General features: G+C 38.6%; 1 protein-coding gene across 4 annotated transcripts in view; it reads right to left on the reverse strand.

The window, feature by feature from the left end:
* Positions 1-2876: 2876 nt before the first annotated feature.
* The window catches only part of gabbr1.L (gamma-aminobutyric acid (GABA) B receptor, 1 L homeolog), a 68770-nt gene continuing 50622 nt past the window's right edge, over positions 2877-21024 (reverse strand). For 3 of the 4 annotated variants that reach the window (XM_018230112.2, XM_018230111.2, XM_041572832.1), the window contains 10 exons: positions 20046-20123; positions 19181-19331; positions 18703-18835; positions 18422-18538; positions 9539-9655; positions 8779-8872; positions 8401-8528; positions 7653-7781; positions 3858-4001; positions 2877-3700 (listed from right to left, as the gene is read on the reverse strand). In XM_018230112.2, the coding sequence (XP_018085601.1) occupies positions 3473-3700; positions 3858-4001; positions 7653-7781; positions 8401-8528; positions 8779-8872; positions 9539-9655; positions 18422-18538; positions 18703-18835; positions 19181-19331; positions 20046-20123 (1319 nt within the window). In that variant the 3' untranslated portion in view covers positions 2877-3472. Of the gene's footprint in view, positions 3701-3857; positions 4002-7652; positions 7782-8400; positions 8529-8778; positions 8873-9538; positions 9656-18421; positions 18539-18702; positions 18836-19180; positions 19332-20045; positions 20124-21024 lie in introns of those variants that run through there. The other variant, XR_005963382.1, reaches the window with a different exon arrangement.

A 21024-nucleotide genomic window follows, 5' to 3' on the forward strand; every position in this document is an offset into this window, starting at 1 on the left:
CTACTAACTGGCACTGGCTAGAAATAAGATTTGTGAAGTGTTCCCTGTGAGCTTTGCCCTTGTGCACACAAACATTTCTGCTCTTTTACATCACTGTGGGATATGCTGGCTACTCATAATCGTGACATGTCCATAATAATAATACGAATTAAATACTGTACATATTACTACTGCTTACACCAGGAGTGCCCATACTCTACTAATGCGAGGTCAGCTTTTAGTGATGTTGTCCCATTATGATCTACATCCATAAAATCATATTTAGCACTCTATTCCATGGAAAATATTACATAAATATTATATTGATTTATGAGAAAATGCATATTGCTATATTTAACAAACAATTTCTTATGTAACATTAACATCAATATATGAATAAGTTTGAAATAGGAGGTTAAAGGGGACCTGTCACCCAAAAAAATTATTCAAAATCCTATTTTATCACATTAGTCAAGCAAAATGAACTTTGATTACACAATATTAATTATTTTAATATTGTTTCCTTCAGTCTGGGAATTCATAATTATAGCAAGCAGGCAGGAGCCATTTTGTGGACACTGTTATTAAGACAAGCCTTGCATCATCTCACAATCTTGTTTGGGCAACAGAATGGGGGACCCAATGTCCATCCCAAAGCCCTGGTTACACAATTAAATGGTGAAGAGAACAGGGGGAATGTGGGGAGAGCAGTGACATCTAGGAAGTGCTGAATGGAAAGTGAAAGTAATTGTCTGCCCGCCTCTATGCAGACAATATTTGATTGACAGCTGAGATTTTTAAATGAGCTTACAACAGCTATGAATGATTTCATAAAAAACATAAATTTGATTTCATGTTTAATTTGAAAAGGACTTTTATTATACATATTTTTGTGCCTGTGTGACAGGTCCACTTTAATTTAGACAAGCTGTTTGTAAACAGTGTCTTGAGATGTACTGTTTACATGCTAAAGGTCTACTGGTAGATACCAATCTACCTTTTGGGCACCCAGGCGCATTTCAGGGGCCACGCTTCTAAAGGTGGCCATACACGGAGAGATCCGCTCATTTGGCGATGTCACCAAACGAGCAGATCTCTCCTCGATATGCCCACTTTGAGATTTGGGCTGATCCGATCGTGGGCCATAGGCCCATCAACAAACAGATACGGTGGCGATCCAACGGAATTTTTAGTCCCGTCCGATCGATATCTGGCTGACTTTCGGACAGATATCGATCGGGGAAGCCTGTCGGAGGGCCCCATACACGGGCCAATAAGCTGCCAACACCCTAACTTGTATCATCCGAGGAGGTCGAGGAAGGTCCGCATTGCTATTTGCGCTTGCTGCACAAGAAGAGCCAAATTTCTGTTTTAAAAAATGGAAATCGCCTTTTTGCTGCCCCTGGTAACTGCCCGATCCGCGCTGCCTGAGGCAAGATTCTCACCTTGTCTCATGTTTTTATCAGCCTGTAAACATTTTATTAAATTAAGCATAGTGCTAACAGTGGAGGCTTCTACCTAAGACCTGTAAACGACTCCAATATACCATACAGTATATGGTATATTGTTTTAGCAGGCTGTGGGCTACACTACACCTCTTACAATAAAGTGGTTTGTCAATTGGTTCTACAGTATTACTGTTAATCACTGGATTGTCTGAATCCTATTGATATAGTCCCTTCCAAGACACTATTAACTCATTTGCTACTACTCTTCATGTTATCCCAGAGCCACAGTCCATTTCCAGAAGCTATTATCCCCTATGCGACTATAGGCACCATCTAACATTATTATACCTGCTATCCCACAGCCACAGTTCCATTCCAGAAGTTTTTTACCCCTAAAGCTACTATTGGCACCATCTTCCCTACTATACCAGCTGTCCCATAGCCACAGTACCTTCCCAGAATCTGTCCTTAGTGCTACTATATACACAATATTTCCCTACTTATAACTGTTAAACCAATAATACACCCTGTGAGTGACAAAGCATCCAAACACATCTTCTACTCAGTATGAATTCAAATCTCCACATGTTAAGTTTGATACATTTGCCAAACTGCCAATTTTAATTCATACCAAGGAAAATTTATTTTTGGGCTCCTGCAGGAGAGGCAATGTCCTTTTAGCTGCAAGTAAAGTGATTCTTATTATATTTGCACTTTGAACAAGTGGTCATTGGTTTGAAAGATTTCCTTGTTTGAAGAAGTAGACTGAAGTTTCGGTCACGTATGAGCGACGTAGCTTGGGATCCGGGATTTGAGAGTTCAGTGCGGAGGGTTTGTTACAGCCATTGCCTGAAGTAGGGACCTAGGTTGTCCAGAAAGCTTGCATTATATATATATCTCCAGTGTGAATGACCACTAGGTGTCAACATACTGGTATATTATTTACTTAGTACAGCATTGAAAGCAGTGTCCACCTGAAGCTACAAAATTTAACATATGCTTATATGGTTTCATACAATGATGGAGATACATCTGTCATTTGTGTAATTGTGGCTATTTACTGTGATGTTTTGTAACTTCAGAAGATAAGAGGGAAGGTGACATGGTGAATAAAATATATATAAAGCAGTTTTTAAATATATATATATATATATATATATATATATATATATATATATAAATAAAACTAGAATTACATATACTAGAGAACTTAAATGTTCGACTGGACCTCTGCTGACATCAACGTTTATGTATCTATCACACATAGGGGTGTTTCATAATGGAAAGCACATCAAGATAGTAATGGCTGCAAGCTAACAGCAGGGGGCAACAGTTCCCCTAAACACACTGTCATCTGAGAATGATTGTGCTCTACACTCATCCATCATTGCAATCAGCATCCATCACTTAATAAATAGCACCAATCAAAAGAAACATTTCAGCAGCATGTTAAGTAACAATGTAAGTTTTTTTAAAATGTATTTATTGCAACAGCCAATCACAGTTTAGAAAACATTGTGAGGGTGACAAGTGCTAATGTAGTGATGTCCCTTTGTACTAAGAAGTTGATGTTTGGCTTTCCTTATAAAAGGGATATCAATGATGAGGTGAAGTGACTTCTTCCAGCAGAAGGGGAGAATAATAGTGCATCATATGACTGTGTGTGTGGGGAGTCAGTGTATTATGTGGGTGCTTTTGCAATTGGCTTGAATGAAATATAAGGTGCCTTACTGATAAAGATATCCAGGATTGGAAAACAAAAAGCCAAGAAAGTTGGATGCACATAAAGAAAGAATACATGAACTATAACAGCAGAGCCAGAAGGTAGGGATGGCATTGATAGGAAGCAATAATAAGGCATCTATCAATGGATAGAAATTAAAGCTAAATGGCAGAAAAATAATTATACCTGCAAGGGGGACTTGTCAGCAATGGAAAAGCCAAACAAGAGGAAAGAAAAGACTGGCCAGCAGAGAGACACAGAGAGGAGACTCAGTATTTTTACAGTTATGTACATGACTATATTGCCTCACTACTCTCAGGGTCTACTTGTACAAAAGGTGCACTCTGCTCCCATCACAACTATTCCTACCCAGTTTGTCTCCTCCCTCTGCTACAAGACACCTGGCAAGAGGTAGGCCAGGCTGGTAGAGAGAAGAAACTGCCCCTGAAGAGTTAGGGAAGTGATTGTCAGAACAGTTTTCCCGGGCCGGTACAGAAGGTCTCCTACGGGAGCGCAGCTGCTGACGAAGCTCCATGACCCTTTCTTCTTTCTGTAGAGAAATAAATAGAGGAAAAAAAAAAAAAAGAGAGATGCAAATTCAAGATGATACAAGAACAAAGAATGACAGATATACCAGAGTCTGATTCCTAATAAAGACCATGACAGAAAAATAATCCTAAATAGGTATAAAAGCAGTTAGGTCTCACCTCAGCAATGATCCTTCCTAATTCCTGATTCTCTCTCTCCAATAGACGAGACTTCTCCTCCTCATTGTTATTTGTAGATGATCCAGTCTTAAGGGTGTCCTGTTGTTCAGACTGCCACTCTCCTCTTGTAATAAGGCGCCTCATCTGCAAAAAGCCAAAACACAACATTTCAGACAGCTGTGAGAATTGAATTCCATTGCAAATACAGTAACACGTTTGTTACACTGTTCAGAAATATCTGATCGAACTAAGTGTAACCAGTTGCCACTATAACACTGTATGGTAACATTAGACTCAGGAAATAATGGGTGACAATATATTTGTTTTCACTAAATATAAGGTTATACTGTAATTTGCTTTTATATTTAAGTTAAAGCTGCTGTATTGCACACTACTACTGAGTGATTCCTCTAAAACTGCAATATAACAAGAATAAAACAACTGTGAGCTTTGCACTGGGGTATGGGATTCAGTTCTAAATAGGGCACAATCTGCAGTTTATATGTGTTACCACATTGTTTTTTTTTAAATGTATCTATAGTTTTCTCACACATTTCAAAAATATTAGGTTGATTTGCCTCTGATAAAACAGACACTTCTCTGTGTGTGACAGTAATTTATGGGACTCTCACTCTATTTACAAAGGTGTCCATATTAAACATACATACGGAACTCAAGCATGATAATACAGGTCAGAGAGTAGCAGTATCTCTAGATACTGCCAAGACATTTGACACGGTTAGCTGGCCATATTTATGGGAGGTATTATCCCGATATAACATAGGACCCAGATTCAGAACCTGGATCAGGGCACTATATGCGCACCTGCAGGCAAAAGTCATAGTGAGTATTTTCTAACACCTTCTTGCTGGAAAGGGAACACGGCAGGGCTGTCCCCTCTCAGCCATATTATTTGCTTTGGCAATTGAAACATAAGCAAAATTGATCAGAGCAAACCCACAAGTTGAATGGCTCCTGTTAGGAACTATCACCAAAAAATTGTCACCTGGCAAATCCCAAAAGTTCATTATCAGCACTTCTGCGTACAGTAGCCAGATTTGGGGAATTTTCAGGTCTTAAAGTCAATGAAAATAAATCGTAATTTTTTCACATTGACACCCTTCCAGAGAACGGGCCTCTTAAAATAGGTAATCTACTGGTAGTAGATAACTTCAAGTATCTGGCAATAGTAATACAGCGGGATTTACAGCAATATTCTAACCTTAACCTAGATCCCATAGTTAGGTCCTTCGATGCAAAGCTAGAGACTTGGCAAGCAAGGTGAACATCTTTAAGATGGTATTTCTACCAAAATTTCTATACGCCCTCCATAACTGTCCCATTACTCTATCAGCCTGCTGGTTCAAAGCGTGTCGAAAGTTTGATAAGAAATTTACTGTGGGCAGGTGGACACCCTCGGTTAGCATTTAAGACAGTGTGCGCCACAACGGGAGGAGGATAAGCCCTCCCTGATCTTAAACTATACTATCTGGCTAGTCAGTTTGTATTTGCGCACCGGTGGATTAATTCAACACTGGACAACCAAGCTGTCATCCTTGAAGCAGCAGCAGTGGGATCCTTTTAAGCTCTAGCCAGATCATTGTATAGAGGTCCATTCCAATACTATACACTACAATACCTATGCTCACAGTGGTTCAAGCATATCAAAAAGCCCTAAAAATGGCTATGGGTACCTCCCAGTGATGGTCCATTTGGACCCCTTTGTGGGGCAACAGCCACTTACCCCACTTTCAACTCATATCGGAAGTTAGCTGCTGGGCCAATTATGGCATCAAAACCATAATAGATATTACAGGTTATATTAAAAAGTTTCCAATCCTACAGAAAGAGTATAACCTCCCTTCTAGTATGTTATTTCGCTACCTCCAACTTAAACAAGCTTTCCAATCACAATTTCCTGTCCAATACTAACCAAAGAAACAACGTTAGCAAAATATCTACTCAAACCAGGCCTGAGGAAAACACTATCATTCTATTATACAATTCTTTTGCAGGCAGGCCCCCGATCCACTGGACAAGCCCAAACAAAAATGGTTAATGGACATCCCCGAAATAGAGGATATGTGGAAAGTAACTGAACTGACTATGTCTATGCAAGACCGGTATATACAAGTTACAGCCTGTATGGAGTATACTATACTCCATACAGGCTGGCCAAACTGTACTCCACACCATCTGATGTCTGCCCAAAATGCAAAACCTCAGTAGGGACATTCTTTCACTTGTTCTGGGAATGCACAACAATACAGCAGTTCTGGAATGAGGTTATACAGCACATGGCAGCAGAACTTTACTTGCATGGTATATACTCCCCCCTGATCTGCCTTCTGGGTGTCCTGAAAGACTCCACCATGGACTCGTACACAAGACTATGCTATGTGCAATTGTTGTATTATGCCAAAAAAAATCAATATTACTCCACTGGAAATCTATGACAGCCCCCTCCCTCAATTTTTGGAAAAAAGCAATGATTCTCTTCCTAAACAGAAACTAACATATGTAGCCAGAGGCTGCCCTAAAAAGTTTTATGCAGTGTGGGGTACCTGGGTAGCAGCGCAAAGATAACAATGTGGTATATAGAAACTCAAACATATACAGTAGATGAGTAAGCCACTCGACCCCACCTCTTATGGCCCTTAAAAACCTCTCTCTCTCTCTCTCTCTCTCTCCCTTCCTTTATCTCTCTTTTTTTTTCCTCTCTAAGTTTGTATAACCTGTAACTGTTGGGTTGTGTTTATCATGAAAACTCAAAAATAAAATCTTTAAAACAAATATTAAAAAAAAACATACATGACACCGACCGTTATATTCAAAGTATCCCACGTTCAGGGGAACAGGATTCACGAATGCCCCCAGGAGTCACTGCATAAACCAGCTCTTACTAATATAATAATTCTGTTCATCTGCTTAAGTTCTAGAAGAGGGAATTGATGTTGTGTTTTTCTTAATAATCTACTTTGTCTTGTACCAATTCATTGCAAGGAGCCCTGTAATCCAGCTGTTGAAGGTATATACTTGTCACTGCTATTATTGGACTTGATTGTCACTCTCTTTTGTACTTCCAAATTCCTTTGTATTTTCTTTTGTTTTGTTTTTTGGTTTGTTATAAAAAATTGAATAAAAACATTTAAAAAAAAACAAAAAAACATACATACGGATCACACAAATAAACCGACCAGAATGTGAGGCTTGCTCATACGTGCTTACAGTGAATAAAAGTTTCTCTATATACACTGTTGAGCAGTAATTTCCAAAGATAAAAGGCACCTGCCATGTCAAGCAATATTTCAGCTCCAATTTATATTGTCATAGCAAAAATGCAGTAAAACTCTAATTTATACTTGCACAATAAATTATTCCTTACAAGTTCTTATTTGTTGAAAATATATGAAATATAATCTATTTTAAGTCATTTGCCCTTTATTCTTCTAAATACTTGGTGAGCACAAATAGGCATGGCACGTAATGCACTACTGTGAAGAAATTCTCCTAAACAGGGATCACACTGGGCCAGTGGGACACCAGTAAAAAAAACAGGTGGACTCCGCTGACCCAGACCCACACTCCACCTGAAGACTGTGTGTGCACGCCATGGTCCCTCGATCGTGGCTGCTACAGACAGAAGCTAAAGGTTTGCTTTGGGGGAGGGGGGCTGGACCCCCACTCCATCCCTGCTCCTAACACACCCTTTGAAATGCTTTATAATACCCAGCAGCACTCTAAACATAATTACATACTAAGTCAGGTACTCCTCTTTTAAGACAGTCTGCTCACCTTGGGCACAAAGAGCACAACAAGAGTGATGTAGGCTGAGAATACAATGGCAAGAGAGGAGAATGCAAAGGAAGCGTCCTGCTGGCTACTGAGGATCATTGTCACTGGAGCGGTGATGAGGCAAAGGACCTGGAAATAGAGAAAAGAAGGTAAATACAAACTGTATGGAAGACCGCATACAGTGAGACATTTAGCTGACAATAAAGCAACTGGACTCTCTGCATAATTATTTTTGTAGTTGATAAAAACACTGCACCTAATTAATGCCCTGTGGCTAATTAAGGGTAATCTTCTCAATGAGCCATTTCAAATTTCATATTGTCTCTTATCATTTACCCTCCTGAGTTTTTGCTACTCGACTTTTTTTTAGTGTTGAAAATAATGAGCTTTAGTTGGCCTCCTTTCAGTAGAGGAGGAAATATATCTGGATTTTACTGTTCCAAAGTAGTTTCTAACAAATAGAATGAAGTCTAAAGAATTGTCTTTATAAGGGCAATGGCACATGAGGAGATTAGTCACCCGTGCTAAATCTTTTCTGCTGCTGACTAATCTCCAAATGCTTCCCCACTAGAGATAGTTTAAATCTCTGGTGGCAGAGGATATGCAGAGCTTTGTTGCAACAAGTGCTGCATATGGTTTGCCACTGGTGGTTTACATAATCACAGCTGGGGATGCATTTTGAGGAGATAAGTCGCCATTGCCCTAAGACACTACTTGCTACTTAGGCAAATATCTTCTCAGTACTCACAGCCACATTGTATATAGCCATCCCCACAGCACGGTGGTCATTGATCTTCTCAGTTGAAACACTCTTGGTCTCATAGGCCAAGAATATACCAAGCAAAAGGAGTAGCCCTTTAGAGCCATATACTATACCTAAATATTGAGAGACAGAAATAGAGGAGGAGGTGCAAGAAGAAACAAATTAGAAAAGGGCATAGTAAGTAAAAAAAGTGTAATTAGTAGAAATAGATGGAATCACTAAGAGATTATGTCAGATATTACTTTACTTCACTGCATTCAGCAAGAAAGAGGATATAAAATGAAAGGAGATACAGACATGAGGCAATAGGACAGTCACTTTTAGCTATGTGTTTGACAGATGGGAAAAAACTTATCAACACACCAAGCCATGTGTTCATCTTGAGAGAACTGCAGTGTTCCAGCTGTGGGAGTATGAGAACATCCAGGTCACCACGAGGTTCTTCTTTGGTGAATTCCTACAGAGCACAGAAATAGGAGTATGAGCAATTATAATTATATATAAGGGATATAAACGGGAAGTGACAAAGTTTTATATCAAAAACCAAGAAGAAAATAATTTTAGGTGTGTGAGAGAAAGAATAGTGATGTGCATACTTGAAGGACCACAGGCCTATCGATGAAAAGTGTCAAGAGCCTAGGTTGTATTAGAAGAGGGGAATAATTGTTTCATGATGCTGGCATCTTGCATTTAAGTAGTTAAAAAAAAACATTCTTTCTATCAAGTAACACCCCCCCCCCATTGCTGGCAAACCTATATATAATATAGGAAGGCAGCTTTGGACAATTTGTTTCTGTTCTGGACAATTTGAAAATAAACGGTTACATATTAAAGTGTTTGTGAGAAAATGCTGATCAATAATGTATTGACACAAAAAAAATCTGCTTTTCAGAAGTCTTCTGAACTAATCATACTTAAGTTTATGACGTAACATATTATTTTGGGGGTGCAGTTGTATATTGCTTATTCCAGTTATTTGCTGAAACCATATTTTTAATTCTATTAAGGTATTACTCCAATTTCAATGTCAATATCACATAATATAAGAATATATAGACAGTAGATTAGCATGTGCTGGACTTTTTTCAATGACCATTAACTGCTATCTATTCCCATAGCTTACCTCAATAGAACGCTGTAGGGGGTCCACTATCTGCCAGATCCCTAGTGTTATGACATCCAGGCCCAGCAAAAGTGAGACTGTAGTGTAGAGCTTCCATGGCTCTAGAGTTTGGGACAGCTGCAGGGCAAAGCACATCATACTGTTAATATCTTCAAACCCCAAATATACTATAGACTACTTTACAAGTAGTAGAGACAAAACAACTGTGAAGGCCATTTCTAAATTAGAACAACTGGAGAAACACAATTAAGGACAGGTTTTCAAAGATGGCTCAGGACAATGTAAGGATATACGGGATATATGACATATTTTAGGTAGGTATACAAACACAGAAATGTATGGTTATAATCAAACAAGACCATCTAGTTTATTGCTGTCTCCAGTTCCTACCTGATATTGAACAGGTTCTTGCTAAGCTTGTTTACAACCTTTTATTTTATGACCACTTCTAGAAGTTTGCTTCACTACCTGCTATTCTAATATTACACTAGAACACAGGTTCAAAACTGTAGGGTTACATGACTTGCAGCTAATTAAGATGTAAACTGTGGGTTACGGTCATAAAGGCAATACAAATCAACTTATTATTTATAATTGTTTTTTTTTACTATAACAAGGTGGTTTGGAGAGGTTTGGCCTCCCCAAGCCTTAAATGAAAATCCACTCATCACTACAACCACTGCTACTATAGGCACCTTCTTGCCCTACCATACTTAGTATACCACAGTTATAGTCCCTTTCCAAAGGATATTATTTCTACTGCTACTATAGCCACTAGTCCTGGACTGGCAATATGTGAATTTTAGCAAATTCCAGAGGGGTTGCTGTAAGATGGCAAAGACCATTCCTTTTTAGTGGGCTGGAGGGAACTGTTTGGGCCTCTGTATAGTCGAAGTGCCAGGGCATTTTTCATTCCAATCCAGGCCTGATAGACACCATCTCTCTAGTATACTTGTAAAGTCTCAGATATTGTCCTTACTGGTAAAGGTACCATATCACCAACTTTAACTGCTATGCCGTAAGTTCCACTGCATAAGACAGCTCTGCCCATTCTTTAATCATATTAGAAGCACACTTGGATGATTAGCACAAAGAAAAAAGCTATTAATACACTTTATAGATTACTAGAGAGACCTGCGGCTTCTGTTCAATGTTGTGTAGCTTATGGCTTTTTAGAAGAACATTAATTGAGCCAACTCCCCTCCAAACATTGATTGGGGTTTGGTTTCAGTATAAAGCGATCTTTGCTTTATTGTACACATATAACACAGTACAATAGTTATTGATGTTGAAAAAGGACAAAACCCCATCAAGTTCAACCTTTCACAGATTGCTTTTTTGTTGCTATTGATCTACAATGAAAAAAAAAAAAACATGAAATAGTCAACGCTCTTAACACTGTTCCCTCAAGAGAGGAAGTTTTGTTCCGGACTCGAACATGGCATTTGGATTTCTTCACAGATCAATATTCTTCCCATATGTAAATTAATTCTTGCAACAATGGATATACTGCTTGTTGAAAAGCCAATTTCCCAAGTGCTCCACAAATGTTCTCATTACAAAACATTTTTCATCTAAACGTTAACTGAAACAAATAAAAGGGCTACCCGAAGTTAAAAAAACAAACAAAAAAAACCTGCAAAAACCTCTTCAGGAAGAAGGCTCTAATGTGAGCTGAAACTCTGAACAATAAATCCTTATTTTTATCAAGACCTGAGAGTGCTGGCTTTGTACTGTTGTATATAACATTATATGCAGATAAAAAAGCTTTCATCGCATTTTTAGAAAATAACTTGTTTCAGATGAAGTAACATTTTAATCAGCAGGAATAGTATTACAATATATATAAAAGGAATCTAATCCCCCCTTTACCAAACATACTTTTAATATATTGTCTTATTGCCAGAATAAAGCTAAATCCCTTTTAACCTAATGCAGCCACCAGTCGCATATGCTGCTGGGCACATCTTTAAAATTAAGACTTATACTCTTTTTGGATTCTACAATGAATAATCAAGAAAGCAAATAAAAAATAATGAAAATCAACCATTCTACCACAAATAGTGTTCTGAAAAGCTAGCTTTAATGCTTAAATGGGAACAGCAATCAAATTTTGTTTTTAGTTTTTAGCGTAACAAAAGAATATGTATTTCTGAGCAATTTGTGTAAATGTGCATTTTCTAATTCTAACTATTAAAGCAATGTAACAGAAGTCAGCTCTCTTCCAATTACCATGTTGCATTGCATTCTTCTTCACAGGTCTATTAATCAACAGACAACACAGGCAGTTACGCTGACAAATAATTGCCTACGGATAAGGTAATAAGGACCAGTCCCAAGTTCTACACCAAAGGCGATAATGACAAGTGCCAAAGGGAAGTTGTACAGCTAGGGCGATAATAACCAGTGCCCAAAGAAATGTTTTACAGCTAAGGTGATAATGATCAGTGCCAAAAGAAAGGTTCAGGTTTGACCTGATACTTACATAGAGGTTGTTGCTAGAATGATTATGTTTTTTTTACGATATGGATATAAGTATTTCCCGGCTATATGGATTTTTCTCTCTCACAGTGTTCTAACTTTACTTGGGGTGAGCTCCGGGGTGCATTTCCCCTAATATACTGGTATTGACTATATTTATGTTGCACCTACATGTTCAGTTCTGGGACATATCCCCCCTTTTTTTAAGTATGCATTGTGACAGTGTGTTTAGGATACACATCTGCCATGGCATAAATTAAAAATGTGCAGGGAAGTGTGTATTTAAAGTGCATAATATGGGCTGCAGGGATGTGCCTAGTGGAGGAAGGGTTAATATTCTCTCTCACTCAGGTAATTAGGTGTCAGCTGATAAGGACTTGCCTGTAGAGGTTTGTGCTGCAATACCTGGTGTTTTGGCTGTTCCCAGTATAAGAATGGAAGCCTGACAGAGAACCAGGGGCCTGTGATGCCTACGTTTGAGACAGCTAGAGAGAGAATGCCAAGGGGCCTGTGTCTGGAGAGAGGCAGTCTTTTTGGAAAATGTAGCAGTGAAGATGGCTTGAAAGTAGGCTGTGTGGACTGGCTGATTAAAATAGATCTCCGAACTGTGAGTAACAGGGTGCTAACCTTGTGGTGGACCAAAGTCTGGGAGAGGCCCTTGGGTAGTCAGGAAGACTACATTCAACTGTGGCAACTACTATATAATTTGGATGCTGTGTGAAGACAAGTACCCTGTCCATGTGTTTTTTTTATATGACTAAATAAAGTTTAGGTGATATAGTCCTATTTTTCTGAATTTCGTGTCTTCTCTGAATAAGAAACCACTTGCCTACCATTTAAAAAGCTAATCGTCCCACAGCTTTATACCTCACACATTATATTTACTGGTTTGTAATTGCTGGGGGGCTCCCATAGTCCCATTGTATTATTTGGCATGGGAGTCATTGATGATAATGGAGGGGCATGATTCAATTTACTTTCATTATCATTTATAAAAATGTTCAGTGGGCCCAGCTGCCCAATAAATTTGACTGCCATGACTAGAGGAAGTGATTTGGAGTGAAATGTATATTGTACTGAAATGAAGCCACCAATATTTAGGTAGCTAAGGCTTTCGGTGACCATGTAAAGCAAAAGCCGCAGGCTGAGTGCTTTTATACGTATCATGGAGCTTCATTTTTATAATACATGTTTACTTTGCACAAGGGACATCTTTAAACAGTAATTATACCAGACATGACTAAGCACCATATATAAGTTTATATCTTCAGGTTATTCATGGCTCTTGTGTATTCTATGCATTATAACAAAAGAAAACCTGGCTTTTGATATTGCATAGATGCCTATTTAAATTAAAAGAGCCCTAATAATAATGATACAAGCCTGTACTGTCCAATATAAAACAGAGAATTGAGAATATAGATTTGAACATGAAGCAGGCTTATCGTCTGCAATTCAAGTGCTGTCATGCTATTTTGTTTTGAAACATTCATAGATCTAAGGTGGGCTAGTTAAAATTGGTGAAGGTGCCTTTATGCCACAGAAAACGGCACTTGTAAAAATTAAATCCCATTTTCTCCTCTGTAATATCTCAGGCAGAGCTATTGGGTTCAAATGAAAAGAGCCCAAATAATACAAGGCTGAAAATCTATACTGCTCAATACACAACAGGGAACTGAGAGAACAGAAGAGAAAATGAAGCAGGCTCGTCTTCTGCAATTCCAGTGTTGCCATGGTAACATGATGCAAAAGCATCAGGTCTGTAACGCATACACCCAGCTGTCTCTGTCCTGTGCTACAGCAGTGTTACTAAAGCTAACACCCAACCACAGAATTTGGTAGCATGTTAATTATTCATCTGTTATTAATGTGGTACAAAACCAAAACAAAATGAGCCACACTCCCTTAAAATAACACAAAGTGCAGGTAAGGTTCCCTGTTCTGGGTTCAAGGAACATATGCAAAATAAGCCGATCAGTGGAATGATGTGTTAATGCACTAAGCCTTTCCCAGTTCTGCTCAATGAATTTTTTATAGGCATCTTGCCTCTGGTCATATTAGGGATGAGGAGTATGATTCTACCAAGTATCAGCCCTTTAGTTACATTTGGATTTCGAGAAATGAAGTGAAATGTTACTAACACCTCCCATCAGTGTAAACTATCATGCAATACATCAGGAGCTGGGATTTTATTTACAGTAACACATAGCTTTAGAAATGACATTATTCAGAAATTGATTAGAAGTGTTCAGGTCAGACATTAAGTACAGGAATCTCCCGTGCCTGTAAGTGCTGCACTTAGGGCACAAACCCTTGTAGCGGTGGCATTTACATCCTTGTTAGCAGCAAATGAGCCTAGAAATGTACTAGAAATGTGCTTCCCAGAGATGCTCATCAGACACACCTAGTGGCATGTATCTCTCACACAGCTGCAATGTCATGAACATTACCCTCCGCAGTGAGAAATCTCAGTTGCTAAACGATGGCTTTGTAGATGTAAACAACTTGGTCAAGCCCTAATCTTGGGTGATTTTAATTAACTAGAAATTAAACAGAGGAAATGCCTTTGCAGCAAAGGAAGCAAATGCCTACATTTGCCACCTAGCTGTTTTAAGTGCCAAACAGTAATAAGCTTCAGTTAAAAATGTGCTTTTTTGTCTCTTAGCAAACAACATATTGCTATTATTCAAATCCTAGACTAGTCACCATGATGTACTTACTTGATATAAATAAACCAAAGGCTTTTCCGGAAAGCTGATTCCACTGAGCACATACGATGAGGCTTGAAACATGTGTGTGACACACACAGACAGACAGACGATAGATATACACACATTTTTGTTTACGAAGGATCCAAGTATATAGTATTTGAAAATGTGAACAGAATTGTAAAATGTGCAGAACCTAACTGAAAATTTAAAAATGACTGTGCCTATTTCATGCAGTGAATAATGACTGATTAAAGGGACAAAATGTTAGGCACCCCCTGTGGTAATAATTGCTTACCTGATACCGCAGGCCAGTACTGTTAGCTGAAAATTGCAAAAGCCCAGAGTACTTCTGTAGAGCAATGCATCGACAAAATTTCAGCTTTTTCCTTATTTGCTTGAAATGTGCATGCTCAGTAGAGCAAGAAGAACTTAAAGCAAAAAGCTGGGCTTTTCATTCTCCTGTGCATGCATTGGACCAGGGCTGCTAAAGAATGAAGATTTGCAATGTAATGCTGTTTTCAGCAAACAGCAGAAGCAACCCAGGGTTGTCAGGTAAGCTTTTGGCACCTCCCCCCCCAAGTGATTTTAATGTTCATTGTCCTTTAAATAGGGCTTCTGCTTAGCACACTTTTTGCCTATTGTTTTAATAATGAAAAATCTATGTTATTTCTTGAGCTAAACAGGGTGATTGAGGCGAACTTCATGTTTGGGTAGACAATAAGATTACTAGTGTACAACCCCCTTCCTTCTCCCTTTGTTGTAATTTACAAAGTGGATTGAGCTGTACAGAAGTAATCTAATTATCTACCTTGCAACACCAAACATGGAGTATTAGATTTACCTGTTTTCCTGTTTAGCTATTATAAAAAAAGATTTCTGAGATTCAAAATGTATGCTTGGCCTTTTCTTTGAAATGTTGAAAAATTGCACAACATACCAATGTACAGTACAAAATGAAAGTCTCTTCCAGTCCACAACACTAGTCTTCTAAATAGTAAAATTATACTTCAAATGATCAGAAACCTCAGATGAACTATTTCATTTCCTGAGCAGAGCAACATCAAAACAGCTCTCAGTTTTCCTTCTGAACATACAGTATATCTCTTTGACCCTACAGAGGAACTGACCACAGATGGTGCTGCGGTCACTAAATTCATTGTATTAGCAATTAATTAACTTAATAGCTTTGAAATGGAACAAAAATATTTATTGCAAATGTTAAATGTGCTTAGAAGAGCACCCTGAGCAATTTTACATTAATTCATTACATTTTTATATTATATTCAGGTTTACATATCCTTTAAGGGCAATGACGCTATAGGAGACAGCAGGGGTGATTTCATACATTTTACTGTGCTTACAAATACACAGTGGTTAATATGCCAAAAAATAGTCTATTGAAGTAGTATGGCAGCATTTGCAGAAAAGCTCTCTGTGTCCCTCATTAACAGTGAATCTGCTATCAGATCACATTTAATCATGCATACTACACTGATAGATTCATAGTTTTGGAAACGGCAAGAATGTTTCAGCATGAAAACAAGCATCAAAATACAGCAGAAACCCATTTGGGAAATGACTATTTTCCCTTTAAGAACAAAATGAAAATTTAATTGCACAACCCGAAGTGCCACATTTGTTTGGCAGAAGTAAAGAGCTAACAATGCAGCTGGCTGTGACACGCCAAAAAATGTGTGGAGTGGAGTTCATATATTAACTGTGACTGATCAGTATAAAGATTTTTCCTGAATATCATATGGAATGTAACAGCAGAAAAGGTTGTGGAGGAAGGTATATGCCTCCAATGTTCCTAGCGCTTGAAAGGGAGTATATTTGGCACATAAATGTGACATTGTGCTTAGGTTAAAAATTGGCCTTAATGTGTTTTGTGCAATATAAACCTGTTAATTAGAATAATCTTTCCATCTTTTCACACATCATTTTCACCTACATTACAATTTCCTGCTTGGTTGCTTTTTTTTTATATCATTTCACTTCTCTTCCTACTAAGTATTTTTAAACTATTGTCCTTTTCCCCTCTTTCCCTTGATCTCCCTTCCTTACTCTAGATCAGGGGTCCCCAACCTTTTTTACCTGTCAGCCACATTCAAATGCAAAAAAAGTTGGGGAGCAACACAAGCATGAAAAAGTTCCCGTAGATGACAGAAAGGGCTGTGATTGGCTATTTGGTATGCCTATGTGGACTGGCAGCCTACAAGAGGTTCTGTTTGGCAGTACACCTGGTCTTTTTGCAACCAAAACTCACCTAAAAACCAGGTATTCAAAAATAAGCACCTGCTTTGAGGCCACTGGGAGCAACATCCAAGGGGTTGGATAGCAACATGTTGCTCGCGAGCTACTGGTTGGGGATCACTGCTCTAGATCTAGTGACCCATACAACCCCTTGATTCAGTTACTCAAGGCCACACCTATGTTGATGCCTTGTGGCCTTATGTAATTCAAATAATATTGCAGTGCTATGATTACTATAAGGAGGGTGTGCAACACTACTGCATTTACTCATCTGCTTCCCTGCAATGGTGACTCATTCCTAAAAGGAAAGCAAATAATGTGCTTCTCTTGCTCTGTAAAGCTTTAGACAGTATACTAAGTTATCCTGAGGATATGTTTATTGTTGTTTTACCCTGAATATATGCTTATTGTTGTATCACATTGCTAATTGCAAGCAGTGTGGTACACTGACCAACAATGATGCAATCTATTATTTTTTGTGGTTTAGCAACATTAAGTGACATTGCCAAAAATAATAATAACATAAAATAAGGGCTAGGGAAAAGCACTGCAGGACAAAAAAATGCACCAAATTAAAATTCTGATATATTGTGCAGAGTTGACAAGCACAAGGGAGCTTGGTACTAAATGCCTGCTATAAACAGGGCTCTGAAGTTCTTTGCATCTTTGACCACTCTAGATATACACTCTCTTGCACTCATTTTTTTCCTTGCAATATATGGGCATGTAGGTGATAAAGATTAAAGTCAGCATTCACCAATAATTATTTTACATGTTACATGTCCATGTTACATGTTGGTCACTCTCTGCCAGGGCTAACAGAAGTATTGAAGCAAACAGCACTATTTAATATGCAGCATTAAAAAGCCTTTATTAGACAAAAAACCTTGAACTTTAACAACTGTGACGTTTCAGGTCAGCTACAGCCTTTCCTCAAGCTTGAGAGATATACTCCAGCCATGGTAAGTACAACCTCACCAGGCCTGGACTGGGAGTCAAAATAGGCCCTCCCATTCCAAGTACGCAGAGGCCCAAACAGCCCCCTACCAGCCCAAACAGCCCCCAACCAGCCCACTCTATGGTAACTTTCTATGGAACCATACAGCAGCCCCTCTGGCATTTGCCAGAACCCACAGATTGCCAGTCCGGGCCTGAACCTCACTAATCTGATCTTTATTTATATCAGTATAAGCAAAAATCATCTTGCTTCTCACATATTTATTATTTATATCCTTAATTCCATTAAGAAAAGTATAAATGTATACATCTTTATCAGTATTTATACCATAGTCACATATTCATTGGCACAACATATGATAAAGCAATTCTGGGGGCTTTCAAACGCAGCACCACAGGCAAATTGTTTTAGGCTGCTTATATATAATCTGGGGAGCAAAACACTTTTAAACATAGCTCCCCTTTACTGTAATTTACTAACCTTTCTCCTTTCCTTCTTATCTTCCTTCTTGGTAAATGCTGTATGTATCCACCAGATTTTGGTAAACATGCTGCCATATGCCAGACTGAATCCCAGACCTAGAAGCCAAAGACGTGCCTAAATAGAATTGAAAGCGTGTGCATCAGATGTGCTCAAGAATGAATAAAACAGCGACAATAGACAATGCAGATAAAATACAACATAGCCTCTGTTATTTTTTTTTTCTTCACATAGCTTCATGTTATCACCTCTTTTCCAATCTCTATCTCTCAATACCATACCTGACACACAAGTGGAAAGTGCCATGTCTCAATGTGGCGTCCGTCAAGACCAAGTGGAAACACAGCAGCGAGAGACAAAATACATCCTGCTGCAGTCATATCATTCAGATGGGGCTGAGAGTTCTGGATATACCTTCAGAAATGACAAAATCCAGCTCTGTAAAACTGCATACAGTGATATGGAAAAACACCATCTACTTCCCTCTCGCTGTGGTAAATAGAGGGGCAATGAGCCCCGCTATTCTTGGGACCTTGGAAAGAAATAAGTGCCACCGCACATTCAAATTAAATGGGGTCAATGTGAGATTCTAAGACAGAATGTTGATAGTCTCCAAAGCTCAGAAAATTCTCTACAGTCACTCAGCAAACAGTGGCAGTCTCTTAACTGATGATGTCCCAGCACGATGATTCAGCAGCATCTGACTTTCACCTTCCTAGAGTGAGACATGTTCTGAAAAGAAGTTGTGATCACACTTACCTCACATGACTGTTGTAGATGTTAAATGACAGACACACAAATCCCAGAAGTATTCCAAGACCAGCAAGCACAGAGATAGAGATGAAAAGCTTCTGAGAGACATAGCGGAATGTAATGATCACTTTGGTGTGGTCAGCTGGAGGGGATCCTCCTGGGGTGAGAAAGTATTGTGTAAAGTCAGAGAAGCAAAGATGAATCAAGGGCTATAGAAAAGTGAATGACAGAACACCACAACGTGGAAGGAAAGAGAATAGGAAAAGCAAATACTGTGGTATAAAAAAGGGAACATAACTGAAGGGGAAGGGGAGTGGGTTTTAAATAAAAGCTATGCTATTATCCAGGATAAAGATAAAAGGCTCATTAGTAAGAGACAGTATGGGATAAAATGACAATATTATTAATCTCATACGGATAAAAAATTCACTACATACCCTTTCAACTATTTCCACCCTTTTATGATAGTGATGTCTAACTTGTAACTATCTAACTGTTAACCAATAACATAGCATAGAGCTATCATTTTATCAGCTGGAGTTGTTTTTATGCATCTATTAAAAGTAACAATCATCTGCTTAACAGCTACATTCAGTTAACATATGGATTGTTTTACTACTTGCTTTTTCCTCCAAACCCATATTATAAGGAGGAAATCTCAGGTTCTAGATTTCCCCAAAAAAACTTAAACTGTATGAAAAAGAGTTTAATTGGTTAAAAGAAGCATCCTCCTTCTCCACAGATTTGTATATATAAATAGAAATGGGTGCTGCTATATAATTTCCCTAGGAAAATGCTGATTTTCTGATTTTACTTCACTAAGCACATTTGCACTGTTCATGAATCAATTGCTGACACCTCTCATACTTACCAATCCACTTGTCATTGTTATACCACGAGAGGTTGTCCTTGGTGCTGTCATAATACCCAATTTTCTTGTAAACACCACCTGAAAGCAAAGTACAAGTGTACAGCAACAAAAAGAGGACGCATAGGAAAATTTACAGAGAATGTAATACCAAAAAATTATTGGTATAAATATCTGCATGAGGAGACTAGAACTTCAACATAATCAAGGCCATTGAATTCCATCTCTGCTTACCCAAACATTTTGAATTAGAGCAGATAGATCATCAGCAACTGTACTGCTTACTGAGCACAACACTAAACTCCCTGCTGCTGCCTTTCTTACCTAATTTAATGTAGGATTTATAGAACAGGAATCTCTCTTTATACTATCCACTGAATTGTAATTATAATAATATATGTATTATATAACTCTAATCAGAAAGACACAAATTAATTTCCTCTTGGCATATCCTTGTACTTTAACCCACTGACTTATTCCTTCAGTTTTGATGTGGTCTATAGCCAGGTTCAGGCCCGGACTGGCAATCTGTGGGTTCTGGCAAATGCCAGGGGGTTCCATAGAAAGTTACCATATCATGGGCTGGTAGGGGACTGTTTGGGCTGGAAGGGGGCTGTTTGGACCTCTGTGTACTTGGAATGGCAGGGCCTATTTTGACTCCCAGTCCAGGACTGGCCAGGTTATGATACTAATGCATCAGACTGACATGCAGAGATTAGGATTCTTGGGCATAGGCAGTATAGGTCTAAGACACCCACAGGGGTTTGACATACCTTTTGGCTTCTTTTTGCCAGCAACCCATACAGGCCACTATTATAGAGAGCTGACTGGTGCACCCTTACACAACTCCTTGCCATTGAACTCTATAAACTTTGCAAGTCTCTTCATTCAAATGCTGGAACAATACATTCTAGGCAGATATCTGGCAGAAGCTTCCACTTAATAAGTGAGCCAGTAGTGCTCACAGTGATGTTTGCACTCT

The sequence above is a fragment of the Xenopus laevis genome, chromosome 8L (assembly GCF_017654675.1).
Source record: "Xenopus laevis strain J_2021 chromosome 8L, Xenopus_laevis_v10.1, whole genome shotgun sequence".
NCBI classification, from domain to species: Eukaryota; Metazoa; Chordata; class Amphibia; order Anura; family Pipidae; genus Xenopus; species Xenopus laevis.